The sequence below is a fragment of the Leptodactylus fuscus genome, chromosome 7 (assembly GCF_031893055.1).
Source record: "Leptodactylus fuscus isolate aLepFus1 chromosome 7, aLepFus1.hap2, whole genome shotgun sequence".
NCBI lineage: Eukaryota > Metazoa > Chordata > Amphibia > Anura > Leptodactylidae > Leptodactylus > Leptodactylus fuscus.
Window position 1 is genome coordinate 57,926,633 of NC_134271.1, and position 20,785 is coordinate 57,947,417.

The 20,785-nt window shown below is 40.4% G+C and overlaps 1 protein-coding gene across 1 annotated transcript in view; it reads right to left on the reverse strand.

Annotated features, from left to right (window-relative positions):
- The window catches only part of TERB1 (telomere repeat binding bouquet formation protein 1), a 40,949-nt gene extending 23,601 nt beyond the window's left edge, over positions 1 to 17,348 (reverse strand). The window contains exons 1-15 of the mRNA XM_075283400.1: positions 17,300 to 17,348; positions 17,006 to 17,119; positions 15,664 to 15,792; positions 15,436 to 15,567; positions 12,128 to 12,188; positions 11,933 to 12,045; positions 11,670 to 11,792; positions 11,291 to 11,443; positions 10,588 to 10,719; positions 10,093 to 10,218; positions 7,134 to 7,294; positions 5,743 to 5,893; positions 3,760 to 4,075; positions 2,843 to 2,892; positions 1,566 to 1,646 (exon numbers count right to left, since the gene is read on the reverse strand). Coding sequence (XP_075139501.1) covers positions 1,566 to 1,646; positions 2,843 to 2,892; positions 3,760 to 4,075; positions 5,743 to 5,893; positions 7,134 to 7,294; positions 10,093 to 10,218; positions 10,588 to 10,719; positions 11,291 to 11,443; positions 11,670 to 11,792; positions 11,933 to 12,045; positions 12,128 to 12,188; positions 15,436 to 15,567; positions 15,664 to 15,792; positions 17,006 to 17,119; positions 17,300 to 17,348 — 1,891 coding nt within the window. The remainder of the gene's footprint in view (positions 1 to 1,565; positions 1,647 to 2,842; positions 2,893 to 3,759; positions 4,076 to 5,742; positions 5,894 to 7,133; positions 7,295 to 10,092; positions 10,219 to 10,587; positions 10,720 to 11,290; positions 11,444 to 11,669; positions 11,793 to 11,932; positions 12,046 to 12,127; positions 12,189 to 15,435; positions 15,568 to 15,663; positions 15,793 to 17,005; positions 17,120 to 17,299) is intronic.
- Between the last annotated feature and the right edge of the window lie 3,437 nt (positions 17,349 to 20,785).

Sequence of the window (20,785 nt, forward strand, 5' to 3'; positions counted from 1 at the left end):
TCATTTTCTCACCTAAGGGTGAATTCACACTGAGTAAACGCTAGCTTATTCTGAACGTAAAACACGTTCAGAATAAGCGGCGTCTAAAGCAGCTCCATTCATTTCTATGGGAGCGGGGATACGAGCGCTCCCCATAGAAATGAATGGGCTGCTTCTTTCACTCCGTGCAGTCCCATTGAAGTGAATGGGGAGTGCCGGCGTATACGGCAAGCTCTGCTCATGCCGGAGCGTACACGCCGGCACTCCCCATTCACTTCAATGGGACTGCACGGAGTGAAAGAAGCAGCCCATTCATTTCTATGGGGAGCGCTCGTATCCCCGCTCCCATAGAAATGAATGGAGCTGCTTTAGACGCCGCTTATTCTGAACGTGTTTTACGTTCAGAATAAGCTAGCGTTTACTCAGTGTGAATGCACCCTAAATTTTGCTTTTTCTCCAAGTCCACAAATTTACCTACAAGGCTCTGGCTGTTGCTTGTGATCAAGTGTAGCTTCAGTAGCTAGCAACCACCAGGGTGCTTCGAAAGTCAGTCACTCCCTCACTTACCTGTGTGTTGCTGGCCAACCTCCCCCTGTCTGTGCACATAAGACACACATACCATTTCTCTTGGCTAGCGGAAAAAGGAACCCATTAAAATCAATGGGAGGCTTTTTTTTTTCCACGTGGATTTTGGCGCGGATTCAGCATCAAAATCAGTGCCAAAAAACTGTGTGTGAATGGACCCTTCCAATAGAGTTCTACTGAGAGCCTTTTTCTGGAGGCGGATTCAGTGTCAATATCAGGGTCAAAAAACTCAGTGTGCATTGAGCCTTAAAGAGCCACTGCATGACAGATTATCCTTACCATCAATTCTTGAGCACCAGGATCTATTTAAAGCTCCTCAAGGCAGTCTGTGCTTGAGTAATATAGATACATAGCTTGCTAGTTCCTGAGAAAATCTTCTGCTTGTGTATTAGTTTAAGCAATCTATCAATCACTAAAAATCTTTGTAATCCAACTGCTTCCTCTCTGTGATTTATTTTTTATTCATACCTGCTCTGCACGTACACATAGGCTAGGGGTACATGACAACTTCTGGCTGTGTGACATTTCAAATTACTAAAAAATGAATGTAGTCATGCCGAAAACCAGCAGGAATAGATTTCTACCAATTGTCAGGTTGTTGTCACGGCACCCCGTGGGTTATTATGCAACCACATGAAAAATAATTAGCTGAAATGTGGTAACGGGAAGTTGCAATTTTATGTTGCACATATACATGTCACCTTATAGCTTTAGCCTTACCCTATATTCACATGATACATCACATGGACATGTTAATTTAATTCTCTGTGAATGGAGGCTATTCACATAATCAATATTTTTACGGTTCATTGTAATGGACCATCAAAATATAGGTCATGCTCAATTTTTCACAGATCCTTCCATACACTGCAATGTATGAGGACATGTTCACCCATGGCTGTGTGAATGTAGGTTTACTGGCTGATTTTTGGTGTCTCCGCCTAACACTATTTTTAACATTGAGACATAAACTTCTTGGAATTATTCATATCTGAAATTACCTGAACATTGTAAAGGCTGTCGAGTGTCCAGAATGCTGCTAATCTCCTTATTGATGATATCAGCACAGATCACCATAGGATCTAAAAAAAGAAAGTAGGAAAAAAAAATTATCTAATTGTTAGTTAATCCTTTAAAAAATGAGATGCATACATTTTTGACAATATTTGGTAAAAGGGAGCTATTTGGTAAAATTTTGCTTTACAGTGCTTTAATATGAGCAGAATTGTACCTTTATGACCACAAACTAATGATGCAACACAGAGATAATCATCTTTTTATGGATAAGTAAATCAGCCTCAAGTGCACTGATTTGTCAGATTTATCTACAGACAGCTATAAGTACTCTGAATGTCACTGAATGGTTGTCCAATGTTGCTCATTTAGCAGTGAATTACATTTTCAGTCTTTGCCTGTATCATAGCTGTCCTTAGGCAAATCTAGTAAATCAAGCCCCGCCCCTTGTGCACTTGCAGGATGGTTTACCTATCTATAAATAGATAATTATTACTGCATTGATTCTTTGGTTTGTGGTCACAAAGATATATTTCTGCTCCTATTAAAGGACCCTACATAGCACTATTATTTGTTTAGGTCCCACAAGCACAAACTTAAAGAATACTCTGAAGACTTATCTCCTCAGGAAAGCCGACAATCTTCAATAGTCCTACTGCCACCACATCACCATCTGAACAGATTCTACCCCCATCTACTGTCTTTATACCCATATACATTGTAAGCCCTTGCTGTAAAAGCTGGTCACTTTTTGTATCAGCTGGGGTCCATGTGCTTTCCGCAAGATCTCCACATGAGTCATGTGAACAGAAAAGTAGATTGTGAAGTACTTTCCTGTCCGCATGATTCGTGCAGACAACGCGCGGAGAGCACACAGACCCCATTATAGTCTATGGGGATCCGTGTGCCCTCACTGCACACCGCTTGCCATCTGCATTTGGTATTCCGTTCAGGGGGGTCTCCATGTGGACTCCCCCGAACAGATTACCAAGGCAGATGTGAACGAGGCCTAAGCTGTCACATGATATCTATCTATCTATCTATCTATCTATCTATCTATCTATCTATCTATCTATCTATCTATCTGTCTGTCTTGTTGGGTATACAAATTTGAGAGCCAGATTTATTTTCCATATGTAGTTGTTTGATTGAGGAACTATTATATATCCATGTGCACCTGAATGTTATAATTGACTGAACAATATATTCATATTATATTTATTTTACATGCTGAACTATGAACCTCTGTCATTTCTTACTTTACCTAGACTCTTCTCTTGTCTAGCTGAAGTTGACTGTTTAGCTCCGTTTAACCTGTAATAGAAAAAACATAATGCTAAATAAATACAAATTTACAGATCTGGGTAAGAAAAAGCTTCTTGCACTCTGATGCTAGAGTCACACCAGAGATGTCTCTCAGTTGTGCTGGTCTACAGAAGACCAAAAGAACAGAGACAGACCACTAAAATAGCGGTTACACATGAACCCTGCATTGACTACAATAGGGTCCATCGGTGCCTCCATTTTTTTTAAAATGAAACAATTTTCAGCGGACACTGTAATAGTCTCCAATGAAGACTCCAGTGTGGATGTGAACGTAGCGTGATTTGTGACTAATGGAGTAATGCTGACTGTACACATGCAATAGCTGTTACACAGTAGTCTGACATGATGCTGGCTAACATTCTATGTGCCCAGATGCGGAGAGGGGAGATACAGTATGTGATGCCAGACAGCTTTGGTGCTAGCTAATCTCCCTGAGAGCAAAAGTGTCACTTCCCAATTCATATCTTTCTTAATATCTGACTTCGCCCCATTTGCTTAGGAAACCCCATTACAGATTAGGCAGGTTTGACCATCATCTCATGAGTATGCTATTGTTCCTAGAGTAGAGTTGTATGATATTATAAAATCATAGTTCTTTTTTCTAGAAACAACACTACTTTTTAGGCATGAGCTAGTTCCCCACGACAAAATACATTTGCATGGAAATACCTTATTACGGTATGATATAGTGGACAGTATGATTGTCATCACAAAAAGATAATGCTACTATATCTGGCAAGTACTGAAATCGGACAGAAGGCAGCAAAGGAAGTAGGAGATGTCACTGTTGAAGTTTGCCAATAGCTTTTAGAGACAAACAGCTTCAGCTGGAATTCAATGTGCAACATACTGTACCTTAAATTTCTGACAGAACATGCTTGAGGACTAGTCTGTGCGGCTTCTCCTGACAGCTCCCTGTGTGGCAGGGGGGAATCATTATGTAAGTTCTCCGTCTCATGATGTGGTAGCGTCTGAGTGACTGCATCCCTGGAAGTAATGTTATTTCTGGAAGAATCTGACCCGCTCCTCTGATCTCTGATTTGTAAATCTGCATGGGTCTCTTGCACTATATAGCTGTCATTGCAAGTTTTACTGAGCCGAACTGATGTTGATTCAGTGGATTTCTGTAGTTTAGCTGTTTCTAAATATATCCGCTGTCTTACTTTTTCCTAGATAAAATAAACTTAATGTTTATGAAGAATGAGCAGAATATATTATACAATACTAGAAATGTTCTTTAACCACTTCAGTACCGGGCCAATTTGTAGTCCAGGACCAGACACGTTTTAGGTTAATTTTGTATGAGCAGTTTTAAGGGCTGTAACGTTTTTCTCATACGTCTCATTCAACTAATTTTTGCGTCTTTTTCCGGGCACACATAGGTCTTTATTTTTATGTTGTTTTTATTTTTGGATATGTTTTAATTTTTTTCTATATCCGGGAAAATATAAACAAAATATGAGGGAAATTGTGTCTGGTTTTCACTTTTATTTTTTATTTTTATTTAATAACACAAAGTGAAACTGAAAAACGTTATAAAATAGTTTTTCCTCTCCATTATGATAATTTATATTTTGTATGGTGTTGCCAGGGGTGGGGCTATAATCTTTAATAACGGCATTTTATTGGCATATTATTTTACTTATTTTTTAAATTATTTTATAAGAGACCTTTGGGGACATCTGATCACTTGTTTTTTTGTACTGGAGGCTGATTTCTCCTATAACTGGGGCTGATACATTTAGCCTCAGTTTCAGGAGGAATACAGCCTCCTGCACGCTGCTATACACAGTATACAGAGCTGATCTGGGTCCTGTAGGACCCAGCAGCTCTTGCAAGACACTGAGCTCGGCAGATCACGTGACCGCCAGGTCAGAGGGCGGCCCCATCATGGCGGCGCGCATAGCTGTGTATATAGTGCTCATTGAGTGCTATATACACAGCGATTATGAAGGCAGGGATGGGAATAAACCTTCCCTGCCTTCTCTCTGGGAGCTCCGGCTGAAGTTACAGCCGACTCCCAGTTTCAGCAATTGCACGATCTCGTGCAATAGCTGTGTTCTGACAGGACCTACCAGCACGTCCTGTCAGAACAAGGCAACCACTATTGTATATAGTCTATGGACGGTCCGGAAGTGGTTAAGTTTTTAGACCAACATCAACACCTAACGTAATAAACAAAAGGTGTGTCAGCTCACTCACATGTCTTCTGGTATAAATGTCCATAGATGTTAGGGTATATAACCTCAGTGGAAAGCCTTAGAAAAATGGAAGATGCACGGAAAATCCAGCCTCTCAGCCCAAGTTGCAAACATGATCATCCAAAATGGAAAAGTCCAGCATCAAATTCCTTTAGTAAAACTTAACTTTTATTGTGAAAAGTTTTTCTGAACATAAAATGTTCCATAAAATATCAATAAATATTCATGATGGCAGAGTTGAATACGAAAAACGTCCGGCTACAACATCAACACCTGGCAAAGCTGGACAGATGCCAGCTCCCCTTACGCCACCTGGGTATTCTGCGGCTCAGAAGAAAAATCACAAGCTAAATTTAACTCTGCGTGTACGACATATTCCTGCTAGTGGAAAAAGGAACCCATTGAAGTCAATGTGAGGCTTTTTTTCCACGTGGATTTTCAGCGCCAAAATCCTCACCAAAAAACTCAGTGTGAATGGACCCTAATATAGTATAATTATATTTTTGTATAATAATAGAGAAGCATACCTGTGAAATTCTGTCTTTGGGTCTTTCATCTCCCTTAGCCAAGCGCTGTGCTGTAATTGGTGAATCATTTAGTGATTTCTGGGCAGTAATGTGATTTTGATGCTGTAATTCTCCATGGAATCCTGGTGTTGTGGAATGGTCACCTACGTAATTTGGGTGGTTTACAAAAGCAGGACGCTGGGGCATAGATGCAACAACTGCTTTTACATGTTTAGAAGCAACATTCTCCCTTTTCTTAGGTTCCTCAATATTGTTTATATTCTGTGAAAAAAATGGAATGATTACATTATCTGTACAACACTGAAATACACGTGTTATATAAGTAAGGGTTAAAAATAATAATAATAATAACTGTGGCTATGATCAAAACTACCATCCAGGTGACGCTAAGCTCATACGAGCACTGGGCTGTCTGTTGATCTGGTCCTTCAGAGAACTAGAACAACGGATAGGCAGACCAATACAACAGCAGATACATACAGAGCCCAAAGGACCTTATTAACTAAAATCAGATCTTTTAAGCTATAACTGCCAGATGAAAAAGTCAAACTTGCAGGACTTTTTCGTCTCGCGATTTTGGACAAACTCTATAATAGCGTCTCCAAATACAGATATGAACGCAGCATTAAGCTTGTAAACAGTGAAATAGGAAGCAGTGATCTGGGGCTGCTGTTTGCAGTGTCCATATTTCAGTGGTCCCCAATCAGTGGCTCTTGAGTCACATGTGCCTCACGACCCTCATATGTTTTCACACCGATATCTGCAAATGTCTGCGATTTCATGATTTATTTTTCCATGTTTCCAATTCCAATTAAATGAGTCTCCCAACCACCGCAAAAATTAAATATGGCTCATAGTGTTCAAGATAGTGTTGGATACCTCTGACTTATACTAAATAATTGGTTTAGATGGCTAGGATGTTATACTACAAGCTGCAAGGGAGTGATAAAGCTGTCTGCTGATTGTTGGGCCAGCTTCAAGCTGAAGAGGGGCTGCCAGTAGCAAGACGTTATCTCTTCTCCAGAGGGTCCAACCACTGGGACTTAACTGATCACGAGAACCGGTGTGTTCTGCACTCTGGTTAGAATGGAGCACCACACTGGAAATACACAATACTGCTCGATTCATGTCAACTGAACCACTCACGATATCTGAGCACTATGCTTTGGTATCTCCAATTAAAATGAATGGAGCTGGGGGGGGGTACATTTCCAAACTCTTACTCCATTCAAATTGGTGTGCAAAACACCCCAGTTCTCATGATCATGGGGCTCCAGCTGTCAGAAGTAATTCCTGTTACCGGAATAACCCTTTAAGCAGCTCCTTTGCATGAAAAATAAATATACAGTACTCAACATGCTTATCCCCAGGAAATATCTGAGTTTGACTTTAGAAAAGAAGGGGTATCTGAATTTGCCATATCATCAGAGCTAAACTGAACAAGCTTATTTAGATTCTAGTTTAAGTGGCTTGCTATAAACACACCTATATACATTCATACCTCATTATATTGTTGCTGCAGATTTTGTATTTTGTGAAATATTTCTTCAGCCTTTGCCCAATAGTCATCCATAAAAGTGTCTCTTTGGTTGTTGTGACTTGCCGCTGGACAAGGATTTACATTTGGAACATGTTCCTTTAAACTGAGAGACAATGTTTCAGCTGTGTGTAGTGTAAAAGGATTGAACGTTAGTTAACTTATTTTATTACTGAAAGTTAAAACAATGCATGTATGTAACATAAAAATAGTAGTGAGAGCAGCCACAGGCGTAGACCATGCAGTGTACAAAACAAGGAGCCTCATAGGCAGCATTCTTATATATCTTCCATAATTAATACTAAGGCCCCGTTTACACGGGGCAAGAGGGGGCGGAGTTTGGCGCAGAATCCACGTCATAATCCGCCCCCTCACAATGGTGGTCTATGAAGACCATTAGCGTTCTTTTTTTTTCTAGCAGCATGTTGCCATTAGCGGAAAGAGGAAACGAACTGCCCTTTCTTCAGGCGGAATCCGCGGTTCATTCAGTCGCGGCATCCGCCTCACGGCAGCACCCTCCGGCCTACTCCTATTCATTCGGCAGCTGCGACAGAATATGCACACGCAGAATTGAGTGTGAATTAAGCCTAATATTTTTCCTTAGAAGGATTCAAAATATTGACTTATGAGTGACTGAACAGCTGTTACTTAACCCATAAAGGACGCAGGGTAGTTTGGACATTAATGCTCAGCGTATTTTTTCATATTTTCCATGTCCGCTTAACAAAGTTCATAACTTTTTTATTTTTCTGTTAACATAGCTAAGTGAGGACTTATTCTTTGCATGTCGAGTTGTCCGATCCCTTTGCGCCATTTTTGGGTATATATAATGCTTAATTAGCTTTTGTTAATGGTTTTGGTCAGTCCATGTGAAAAATGACAATTCTATCATAATTTTTTTGCATTTTGTTTTTATGCCGTTCATTCTGCATTAAAAATTATGTGGCAAATTTGTGCGATAGGTCATTACGGTGAGGCAAGTTGTAGTTTTAGATTATACCGATTTTTGGTATGTGGGACTTTTTGATCACTTATTATTGCTCTTTTTTGGGAAGCAAAATGACCAAAGTACATTAATTTGCACATTGCGGTATATATTATTTTCATGGTGCTCACTGCAATGTATAACTAATGCAATTATTGGATAGTGCAAAATTATATGCACATGGGGATGCCTAACGTGGCTTTTTACATTATGTTCTTTACATTATGGATTTTTTTTTACATTTTTAGAGGGTTTTTTCTTTTTTATTGTTTAATTAGTGTTTACACTTTCTTTTATACTTTTTCAACTTTTCTATTTTTTCCTGTCCCACAAGGAAATTTGACCCCGGGATCTCTTGATCCCCAGTGCATTTTACTGCAATACATTGTACTGCAGCACATTGCACATAGGCTTCCTATGTGTAATAGGGAAAGGCAGCCAGGATGTCATTGATTGTCCTCCTGGCTGCCATGGCAACCGCTTGGATGCCACCACCTCATCATGGAAGGCTATCTTGACCACAACTACCCAGATGCATGATCATTATTGATCATGGCATCTGAGGGTTTGAACTAGTTTCGTGTCTCAGGTGTGTAATACAGCTGAGACCCAGAAGTCATGCTGCAGATCTGTTATGCCTGTGGCATGAAAGCGCATTATTATGTAGCATCAACTGTACGCTTAGTGGAACGTAATAGTGCAGTGCAACGCAGGAAGGGATTAAACACTCCCATACACACATGCTTGGTTCTGCTGTACATGCATGTTTTTTCAATGGGCATAGGGGAGTAAGCCTCTGCCTTAAACCTATATGACATATTCTGTTGTAAATCCAATGTTAAGAAAAAAGTATGCTGCTTAAAGGGAGTCTGCCATGTGGTGAGACATATTACACAAGCAGCACGATTTCATAGGTCAGGACCACATGAATGTAGCACTTTTTTCCCTATGCAATGTCTCCATTGCAAAGATATTCATTTCTTAATAAATATGACAATAAGCACTTGAGTTTGGGTCCATTGCACCAAACTACCATGCCCCACACTGTTCTAATATGCTCTCCTTCTCTTCTTTATTCTTTGAGTGACAGTGCCAGGTTGCTATGCTGAAATGTTGCCTGGCCCTGTGTTCTTGTGTTCATGCTGGTGTATTAGGGCAATGTCGGACATAGCAGTTTGGAGCAATGGAACAGCCCTCAGTGCTCCAGACTGCTCATTTTGTGTATGAATTTTCACGGGGAAAAAGACATTACCTTCAGATGAGCCTGACCTATCTAATAGTGTGGAAGAAAAAATATGTATAAGCGTGTCAGCTCACTTACGTGTCCTAGATAATAATCAGGTGTGGTATCCACAATAATAATCCCGTGTTGTAGTCCTCTTTTCGTTGGTGCGATTTGCACGGAGACCAGCCTCTCAGCCCGAGGTAAATAGTAAAGAGTTGGACGATGTATCCAGCAAACACCTTCTTGTTTAAAACATAGCCTTTAATTTAAAGTATCCAGAATAAAACAAACTTGATAATTGTATTTCAAAAATGGTGCATGATGACAGATGGAGAGAACGACGTCTGGCTGACGCGTTTCGGAGCACTACAAGGGCTCCTTACTCATAGCCAGCCATAGTCCAACTCTTTACTATCTAATAGTGTTGCTGGTTAATATGCTTCACCACGATGACAAAATCTATTTAAGTAGTATATATTTTTTGACGTGGGATTTACAGCAGCGTATGTCTTTCAGAGGCACATATTGGTAAGTCCTCCTGGTGTATACCTCCAATGTACACTGCAGGTGCAACTTTACAAATCTCATTCTCAGTTTCATACAACTGTTCCCTGTCACAGCCAGATCTAGCATTGGGAAGAAGGAAGGTATAGATTTTAGAAACATGCAAAAAATCCCAACCACTGCTGTGTGACCCATTTGTGAAATCTTACTAATATATCTGCAGTTCTGAAGGACGAATGTCGCAGCTTTGTGTAATTCGTCATCCTGTGACTCAGCCAGCACCTGAATCATAAGTGGCAGTCCATTGCTTTTCAGTAGTTCATATTGATTTGTCTCTGTGGATGTTAAGAACAGATCACATAACAGTGCTGAGCTTGTATTTGATCATTGCTTCACTGCTGTGAAAATGTTATTGTGCCTGAGCCGTAACGTGAATGTTTTCGGTAAACAGCACAGCATGCTGATCAATAAAATATGAATGAAGAAGAAAAGATAAAAACACATCAAACCATAGTTATTTCCTGGTGAGTTCTCACAATACCCGCTGATATTATCTGTAAAGACTCTGTGGCATTAACTAGTGGGAAATATAAATGCCTATGAAATAGCAATGTGCCGTTTTCCTTTTGTGTCTATGTAAATTACTAAAGTGGGTAGCGCTCCCATGGAAAATGTGCAGATAAAGAGTTCTGGAGGACACATACCACAGTCTTCAGTGAGGTGTCCTACAGTCAGTACAATGCTGAATTTGTCTTCTGCTTCCAGCGTTGCATGTGACAAAAGGCTTACCAGACTTGATATAATGTTGTGTTTTGAAAGGTGATGTACAGATTTAGCTGTGAGATAAAAACATTGCAGTAGAAATGTTACTACATGTGCTCTAATAATACAGTACATTGCATACCATCAGCCAATAGTGGCATCCACTTGACTAGACATTTATTTTGCTATACAACGTTTTGTCAGATATCTGAAGCTTAGTTTAAATATACACTATACAAAAATTAGACAGAATTAGTACATCTACCTCAATGGGTTTAACTGCCTATCTCTATTATTACCATAATGTGTGATAAGATCATTATTGCCCTGTGGCTAAGCCATTCTCAGTCCACCCATGCATTAAGTATATAGTTATCAGTATTACCGTGTTTTGTATGGTATGAGTGTATGAGTAGAATAGGACTGTTTATAGAATAGGACACTTTATGCATGGTGCTAGGCCAGGTCCACACTGGGTAACCATGTAGTGGTTTGCCACATACAGTTCTTATTAACACCCTATTGTAATGAACAAAGCCAACTAAATACAGTTCCATTGGATATACATACTGTATTGGGGCAGATTTACTAATTCTGACTAATTCATTATTTTTGTCCTGTAGAAACGTAGTCTTTTTCACTTACCATTTTCAGCAATACATGCATCCAAAGTCTTTGTCACCATTATAGCCAGTCTGGAGTCCACTGTTTTCAATTGTATACCATTCACCAGGTGGGAGAGGACTTTAGCCAATATATCCAACCCACCAATAGAAGCAAAGTAGTCCTGGGCAAATTCTAATAATAAAAGATTATTTTTGAAAGAAAAAAAAGTCTATTAAAGTCATACTGTTGATTTTACTACCTGCAAACATTCAAGATATAATGTATATATTCATATAATATAAACCTGGACTATCTTGATTGTTCTATTTCTAGCTTTGCTGTAATAATGAATATAGATTTTACCTTTAAAATGAATTTTTGACAAAACATGACAGTGATAAGGCTGCCACGGACTTACTACTATTTGCAACAGTGAGCCCAATCAGGGAACAGATAGGACGGGCTACGTCATGTTGGAGAGATTCCTCAACCCATTGACTCGCCTGTGGAAATGCTGAACTGCAAAGCTTCTGGTTCTCTTCTGAAATAGAAACACAGAATTAATAAGTTATAGATTGAAATGTAAAAATGGCAACATTCGCTGCCATCGCCCTTCATGGTTGAATAAACCTTATTCATTCACCTGTCAGGAGAAGAACAGAGAATATGAAGATCCCTTACCATTCTGCGGGTTATTGACACATGCACACAGTGCACTGCAGACAGATGACCAAAGTTGATATTGAGGATTTGTGTTTCCTCTGGCCAGATCAATGTTACATGTCAACGTTTTGCTGAAAAGTATTAAAATAAGATATGTAAAAAAAATTGCTTTAAGGATATCATTGGATGTCAAAAATCATTTACATAATTTACCTAAATAAAAGGAGAAGTATATCAATACATCCTGATTCTCTAGCAAGGCTCTGACCAGTCTCTGAAAAAAAACAAAACGCAAACCAGTAAAAAACTTGGGCATTTGTGCATGCTGTATTTGTTAGCATGAGTAACTTATCACAGTACAGCTTAGATTTTTTTTAAGAGCAGAAAAACTAAAATAAAAGCTGTGCTGTGATTGGTTACTACAACTCATTCCAAATTATTATGCAAATGATATTTTTCTCTGATCTTCCTAAATGGCCAATGTAACTGACAGTCAGTATAATGTTAATATCTTCAACCATTAGAGTGTAAATTTAATTTTATTGGACAATTTTCACCAATTAAAAAATCTAAACCTAGTGTTCCAAATTATTATGCACAACAGACTTTTTAAACATTTTATAGGTTGTAAAGAACTGAAATTGGTCATTTGTTGAATTTGCAGCATTCACATTTACTGAAATCAAAAGCTATTTCAAAAACATCTTAATAGGTCAAGTTACATCTTACTACAGGACCCCTTCTTTGACATCACCTACATAACTCTTGCATCCATTGAACTTGTGAGTTTTTGGATAGTTTCTGCTTTAATTTCTTTGTGAGATGATCTAATAGCCTCCCAAAGCTGTTATTTTAATGTGAACAGCCTCCCACTCCCATAGATCTTTTGCATGAACATACTCTAAAGGTTCTCAATCAGGTTCAGGTCAAGAGAGGATGGAGGCCACATCATGAGTTTGTTTCCTTTTATGCCCATAGCAGCCAATGACTCAAAGGTATTTCTTTGATGCATGAGATGGTGTATTGTCATCCATGAAAATCATTTTGTTATGGAAGGCACGGTTTTTCTTTTTGTACCATAGAAGAAAGTGTTAAGTCAGAAACGTTATATAATTTGCAGAGGTCATTTTCACACCTTCAAGGACCCTACCAGCTTTATCTCCATGATTCTGGCTTAAAACATGACTCTGCCAGCTCCTTGCTGATGTTACAGCCTTGTTGGGACATGATGGCCATCCACTACTCCATCCATGTGGACCATCCAGGGTTGCATGGCATTCATCAGTGCCATGCACTGTTTTAAAACTAAATGTATTTCTGTGTCTACTGCAACCATTTCCGCTTGTGAGCACTATTTGGGGCTAGCCATGTAGTAGCTTTATACACAACTGAAAGCCTCTGGAGGATCCTACACCTTGAGGTACATGGAATCCTGGAGGAACCCAGCAGCTTCAAATACCTGTTTGCTGCTTTCTAATGGTATTTTAGCAGCTGTTCTCTTAATCAGATTAATTTGTCTATCAGAAACCTTCCTCATTGTGCCTTTATCTGCACGAACCCGTCTGTGAGCTGAATCAGCCACAAATCTCTTCACAGTATAATGATCATGCGTAAGTTTTTGTGAAATATCTAATGCTTTCAAACCCTGTCCAAGGTATTGCACTGTTTGAAGCTTTTCTTTCCCATATTGCTTGAAACCTGTGGCCTGATTAATAATGTGGTATGTCCATCTGAGGCTGAAGAGCCACGTTGAGAAATCATGAAGAAATATTTACTAAAATTGACAACTGAAGCGTGGTAAGAGGTCCTCTTAAAGGTCACTCTATTAGAACTGATTATTACCTCCACCCATTTAATCATATTTAGTCAGAGAGTCACAGGCATACACTGCATCCTCCAGTCCAGTGATTTATATGGGTGATTGCTTTGTTTGTGATCTGTATGATGTGAGATAAGTTTTATTGTGACTCTTTCTAAAGAAGTTTAGTTAATAATGTGGCCATTGGTCCAGAATAACCTGTGGACCCCTCATCTATGGCAATATATATTTTGATAGAATACCACAAAGTACAACAAAACTGAACAAAAATGCAACATTTCAAACTATGCAAAACAGGGTTCTGCTAAATCACAGTAAAACATTATTGCTCTGTCCTAGGCCCTATTGTCAGAAATTAGATATAGACAGAGAAGGACGACTAACTTAGGGAAAAAAAAAGAACTGGGGAATCAGATCGGATATCAAGCTAGTGGGAGTCTGCTGTTACCTGGAAGGGAACAACCTAATGTCAATTTAGGTCAGTCTCTCCTTGTGATCCTCTAAGCACTCTGGGGGAATCAGAATTTGTGAACGTATCAGTAGAGTTGTTCAGTAGGGCTGTAAGGTATTCCATTTTTCTTATACTGTATATGTGATATATATGCAGGGTTCCTCTGTCCGCTTGAGAAATCGGACATCTTCACTTGCGGACAGGAAAGGACGGGCACAGAGTGCAAAAGAACACACCCGATGCCCATTGAAATAAATGACAGGTGTCACGGACACAGCTAGTGTCCGCTCCTAGTGTCCGTGATAGATTTTGAGCGGACACTAGGAGCGGACACTACATGTCGGACACCGATGGTGTGTGAACGCTCCCTAAGATGTTTTGGCAACTTTTCTCCATATTATTTGCCATGTGTCAGGTGTCAATGGTTGGCCCCAAAAAATCCTCCTTTTTGATTCATATATGGGTGCCTCAGCGGTTCATCGGGGAAGGCGTTTACTAAAATGTTATAAGCAGCAGATATCAGACCCCTTGTAGAAGTCTCCTATATTCAAAGATTCTCAAAGGTAGTTGGGGCAGAGACTCTGGGGCGAACAAATAGGGAGCATGTCAAATGTAAGGGTTAGTAGAGGTAGTGATAGTAACAACTAGGGTCCAATAGGAAAGTAGATCTTAAGGTTTCAAGAATCTCCAATGTCCTCTGGTTTACCACATCTCCTAAGTGGAATATACCCTTTTTGTACATAGGTTTTGATAAAGTACTGCCAAGGCTGCCTGGGAAAAGGAGGTGGGGGTTAAACAAGAAAGAAGGACTGGGGAAATCTTTTGGCGCAAATCCACCCTCTCCCTCCACCATCCTTTAATTTGCCCCACCAGAGACACATGTGAAGATGGCTATATTAGGAAGTTAGGAAGCATCGGTGCCATCCACATTTCCTCTACTTCCACCTTATACCCTGAGACAGCCACTTGCAGTTTCAGTTGTAGCTTGTTGCAAATGCTGTGAGTCAGGAGTCCACCAAACAGTGTTAGAGGTGGAGGTGGAGCCCAGTGCTTATGAATATGCAAAACCGATATGTCACAGCGTTCACAACACATTGCAACACTACAGTATATTCCCAGATAACAGACACACTGTTGAAACCAGCATATGCCACTTCTTCACACTGTCTCAGATAGGGCAGCATAATGTGGTGACAGATTCCTAATAATAAACTGTGAATGAAAGTTTACTGGCGACTGAGAAAGACTTACTGTTATTAGAAACTAGGACAAGGAACACATAAACACACATCCGTTTTAGGTTTATAGAAGATTGCTCATCGGATAAGATTGTGTTGATATCTTCAAAGAGTGCTGATGTGCACAAGGTTTGCTGACAATATACTGAAATGAAAATCAAGACGATGTAAAGACAATACTTTTTGATATTTAACAAGTTACTTGTCAGGAATTGTCAGGTACAGTATAAGACATCTTTACCATTGCTCTCTGCCAGAACTGCAAGTGTATATAAGGAAGCTCCTTTTAATATAGAGTGAGTACTAGATGTTGATAGGTTATTGAGAAATATTAAGCCACCAATTTGTCTGAAGTAGTCACATGCATCACCTGTAAAACAAATAAAAAAAATAGGTGAAACCCATACAAAAGGGGAAACCTATTGCTCTATCAAAAGGATTTATTTATGGGTCTTGTATTTGGAAAACCTTTGAAAAAAAACAAAAAGTGACAGTGACAGCTCTGTGTGCCAAGCAAAATATTACAGTGAAAATATATTGGAGCGAGTACTTTCAATTCCAATACAGTTCCATAAATGGTGCTATCCAAAAATAATGTAAGAGTGGCATTGGGACAATGATCATACATAGGTGGTGCAGGATGAACAAAAAGAACCTACACACTCAACATGACAAGGGACCCAAACTATCTATAGCTGAAAGGGCGCCCAAGTGTTTGCCAGCGTTGTCTGCAAACTGTGGGCACTTTAATGCGCACCACTTACTGAAATTTCGCTGGGCAACCCCTATTTTATACACCACATTTTCATATGAGAGAATCTGGCTCATGTGAGCTCACACTGTAATGACCACCACTGTGAGCAGCAACCGGCTCCCCTACCATTGTGGGATGGAGTCCATCAATTCTGTTAGACATATAGACATGTGGGTATACATACTCAAATGATTCCCTGATTCTCGCAAACTCCTGAGGAGTTCCATGATTATTGAAGAAACTAGTGGGAAGATGTAAGAATTTATTTTTTAGACAGAATTTAACAGAGTGCCTTTTGGGGCGGAACTGGTTAGGGCAGAGGTCCTCAAACTGCGGCCCGAGGGCCACATGCGGCCCGCCAAGCACTTCTGTCTGGCCCCGCCGACAACGCCGGCAGGCGTGCATTTATAATGAAGCTCCTGGGGAGCTCGGGCCAGACCATGGAGCGCACTTCACTTTACCTATTGGAGGGCACCGCTCCCGATGTCTGTGCGACCTGCTCTGCCTCCGGCCCACTGTGTAAAAAGTTTGAGGACCCCTGGGTTAGGGGGTGGGAGTCATTGGGAAAATTAGGTAGAGAGTAGAGTAATCTGTATTTACACCAGGTAAATACATATTTCCCTTGAAGTACCCCTACAGAAGATTTGCAGCATTACAGAAAACCCCAGTAAAATCAATACAGTCCACAGTGAAGAATGGCTCTTAACACTATATAAAAGCAAATAAACCCTTTTCACAAATCGAAGCTTATAGTATCACAAGGCAGACTTGAGCTTCTCATCTGAAGTTTCGTGTGTATGAATCTAGTTAATGTACATAAGTTCCTTACTGTTATCCTGGCAAATAGAGCGAATAGCCACCAAGGTCTCCTTCTGAGAGTCAGGATTGCCCATTTGAAACTTTAGACATTCTAGTAAGAGGTTGAGATCAGTCTTCATTTCTGCTAAAGACAGAAATACAGAAAATAATGTTTTGGATGTTTTTCTCCCATAAGTATGTGTCCAAATTTATTAATAAACATGGCCAACATTTTAGGCAGCAACATTTAAGCTCTATGGAGTATAACACATTAATACATTCGTTTTGAACATATGTTCAATGTTCTTAGATACAGTCATCTTACCAAACAAGGTTATGTTCCTTCCGTGATTTGAGGTCTCTGTAGTGTCCATGTTCTATACAAGGAGACATTATAAGGTATATTAAAGCAGCACTTCAACTAAAACGCGTCACCTTATTGCCTTTCACTCTCTGCACTTGTTTTATGTGCAAGATGCACTGCTTTTCCAAGCAAATGTGACAGATCTTTTGCCGGTGGATCTGACGGTCCCCCTATGGAAATATGAACACAGAGTGCATACGGGGTTTTTTGGTCTGGAAACTGAGGAGGAGGCCGCCTCAGTTTCCCGACCAAAGAACGGGTAGCCACGACTAGATGCTGGTGCACTGCACCGGCATCCAGTCACGCATTCCGCTCCGGATTATGCCAAATGAATGGGCCTAGTCAGGAGGAGGAGGAAGTGTCTTCAGCCGGTTTTGTGAGGTGAATCCGCTTGTAGAATGAGCATGTCTGTTCTTTTTTTCCGGGAGCCAGAACAAACAGCTTCCAGAAAAAAGAACTGACCGACTCCCTTTGATTTCAATGTTAGCCATCTTTTTGGTCAAGATTTTGAGGCGAATTCAGCCTTAAAATCTTGACCAAAAAACTCCATGTGAACTCATCCTAATAGTATACAGCAAGGCTGTTAAATAGGTGTGTGATATTTGTACACATACCATATACCACAGTGTAAAGCTTATCTACAGTAGGCTGAGAATGGTATATAGCAATGTGAGAATAGTATACAAAAATGTAAAGGTAATATACAATAGGCTTAGCATGATACCATATATAGGAGGGTGAGACTAGTATATAGAAATGAGACAATGGTATACAACAGTATAAAAGTAATATATAACACGCCGAGGTTGGTATATAGGCAAAGACTTAACTTGAAGCTCCTAGGCCCCAGAGTAGAATCTGTTATGGGGCCCCTAAATACTACATGCCATTAAGAACTGTGGTATATTTTATATGACAGAGGGACCTCTGCCCCCCCCCTCCCTTCAGGTACTAAGACCTGGTAATGACTGCTACATCTGCACCCCCTGTATATAGAGTGTGCGAATGGTATACTACAGTGTAAAGGTAATATACAGCAGGCTGAGCATGGTATATAGGATTGTGACATTGGTATACCACAGTGTAGAGGTAACATACAGCAGGCTGAGCATGGTATATAGGATTGTGATATTGGTATATCACAGTGTAGAGGTAATATACAGCAGGCTGAGCATGGTATATAGGATTGTGACATTGGTATATTACAGTGTAAAGGTAACATACAGCAGGCTGAGCATGGTATATAGGATTGTGACATTGGTATACCACAGTGTAAAGGTAACATACAGCAGGCTGAGCATAGTATATAGGATTGTGACATTGGTATATTACAGTGTAAAGGTAACATACAGCAGGCTGAGCATGGTATATAGGATTGTGACATTGGTATACCACAGTGTAAAGGTGACATACAGCAGGCTGAGCATGGTATATAGGATTGTGAGACTGGTATATCACAGTGTAAAGGTAATATACAGCAGGCTGAGCATGGTATATAGGATTGTGAGACTGGTATATCACAGTGTAAAGGTAACATACAGCAGGCTGAGCATGGTATATAGGATTGTGAGACTGGTATATCACAGTGTAAAGGTAATATACAGCAGGCTGAGCATGGTATATAGGATTGTGAGACTGGTATATCACAGTGTAAAGGTAATATACAGCAGGCTGAGCATGGTATATAGCAGTGATGGCGAACCTATGGCACGCGTGCCAGAGAGGGCACGCAGAGCCCTCCATGCTGGCACGCGTGCGGTCGCCCGGATCGCTCACCAACAGGGAATCCGGTACAGGATTCCCCGTTGATGAGCGATCACTGCCTTCAGTTGTATGTGCAAATGCACATACAGCTGAAAGCTGTCAGGGTTGGCCGCGGATGGCGCGACCGCGGCCTACACTGGCTGCAGAGTTTGACCTCTGCCCCGACGCGGGCGCGATGACGTCATCAGCGCCGCCAGTGACAAGAAGGTGGATGCCGGCGGCTCTTCAGGGGTGAGTATGAGAGTGGCTCACTGTGTATATGATGTTGGGGGGAGCGCTTATAATACTTGGTGGGGTGTATGATACTGGGGGGGAGTGTATAATACTGGGGGGGCTTACAATACTGGGTGGGGTGTATAATACTGAGGGGAGTGTATAATACTGGGGGGAGTGTATAATACTGAGGGGGCTTATAATACTGGGGGGAGTGTATAATACTGGGGGGGCTTATAATACTGGGGTGGCTTATAATACTGGGGGGTGTACTAAAGAGCATATAATACTGGGGGGGGCCTATTTATAAGCACACAATACTGTGTGTGGATGCCACTGTGGAGCATATAATCCTGTGGGGGGGGGGCACCTACTGCGGAGCATATAACACTGGGGGGCTACTGTGGTACTGTGGATAATATAATATTGTGTGGTGGGCCCACTGCAGAGCATATAATACTGTCTGGGGTCCCCTCACTATTTATATCACACAGTATCTGTTTTATAGCAGACGTGATATTAGTACAGGATGTAAGAATATTACACGGTAACTATAAAACAGATCCTGTGCGATGTAAATAGTGAAAATTAATTGTTCAAAGTACCAAATGCCGAGACCTTTACATTTCAGTACAACGTTGTTTGTATTATTGAAAGCTCTGTAAAGCCCCACATGACTGTAATTTTTGGTCAGTAACTGTCCGCAATTGTGGATCCGCATAGTATTAAGTCTATATTGTCGTGTTGGCACTCCGCAAAAATTTTGTGGGTTTTGGGTTGCAGTTTGGGCACTCGGTCTCTAAAAGGTTCGCCATCACTGGTATATAGGATTGTGACATTGGTATACCACAGTGTAAAGGTAACATACAGCAGACTGAGCATGGTATATAGGATTGTGACATTGGTATACCACAGTGTAAAGGTAATATACAGCAGGCTGAGCATGGTATATAGGATTGTGAGACTGGTATACCACAGTGTAAAGGTAATATACAGCAGGATGAGCATGGTATATAGGATTGTGACATTGGTATACCACAGTGTAAAGGTAATATACAGCAGGCTGAGCATGGTATATAGGATTGTGACATTGGTATACCACAGTGTAAAGGTAATATACAGCAGGCTGAGCATGGTATATAGGATTGTGACATTGGTATATCACAGTGTAAAGGTAACATACACTACAGCAGGCTGAGCATGGTATATAGGATTGGACATTGGTATACCACAGTGTAGAGGTAATATACAGCAGGCTGAGCATGGTATATAGGATTGTGACATTGGTATATCACAGTGTAGAGGTAATATACAGCAGGCTGAGCATGGTATATAGGATTGTGACATTGGTATATCACAGTGTAGAGGTAATATACAGCAGGCTGAGCATGGTATATAGGATTGTGACATTGGTATATCAGTGTAGAGGTAACATACAGCAGGCTGAGCATGGTATATAGGATTGTGACA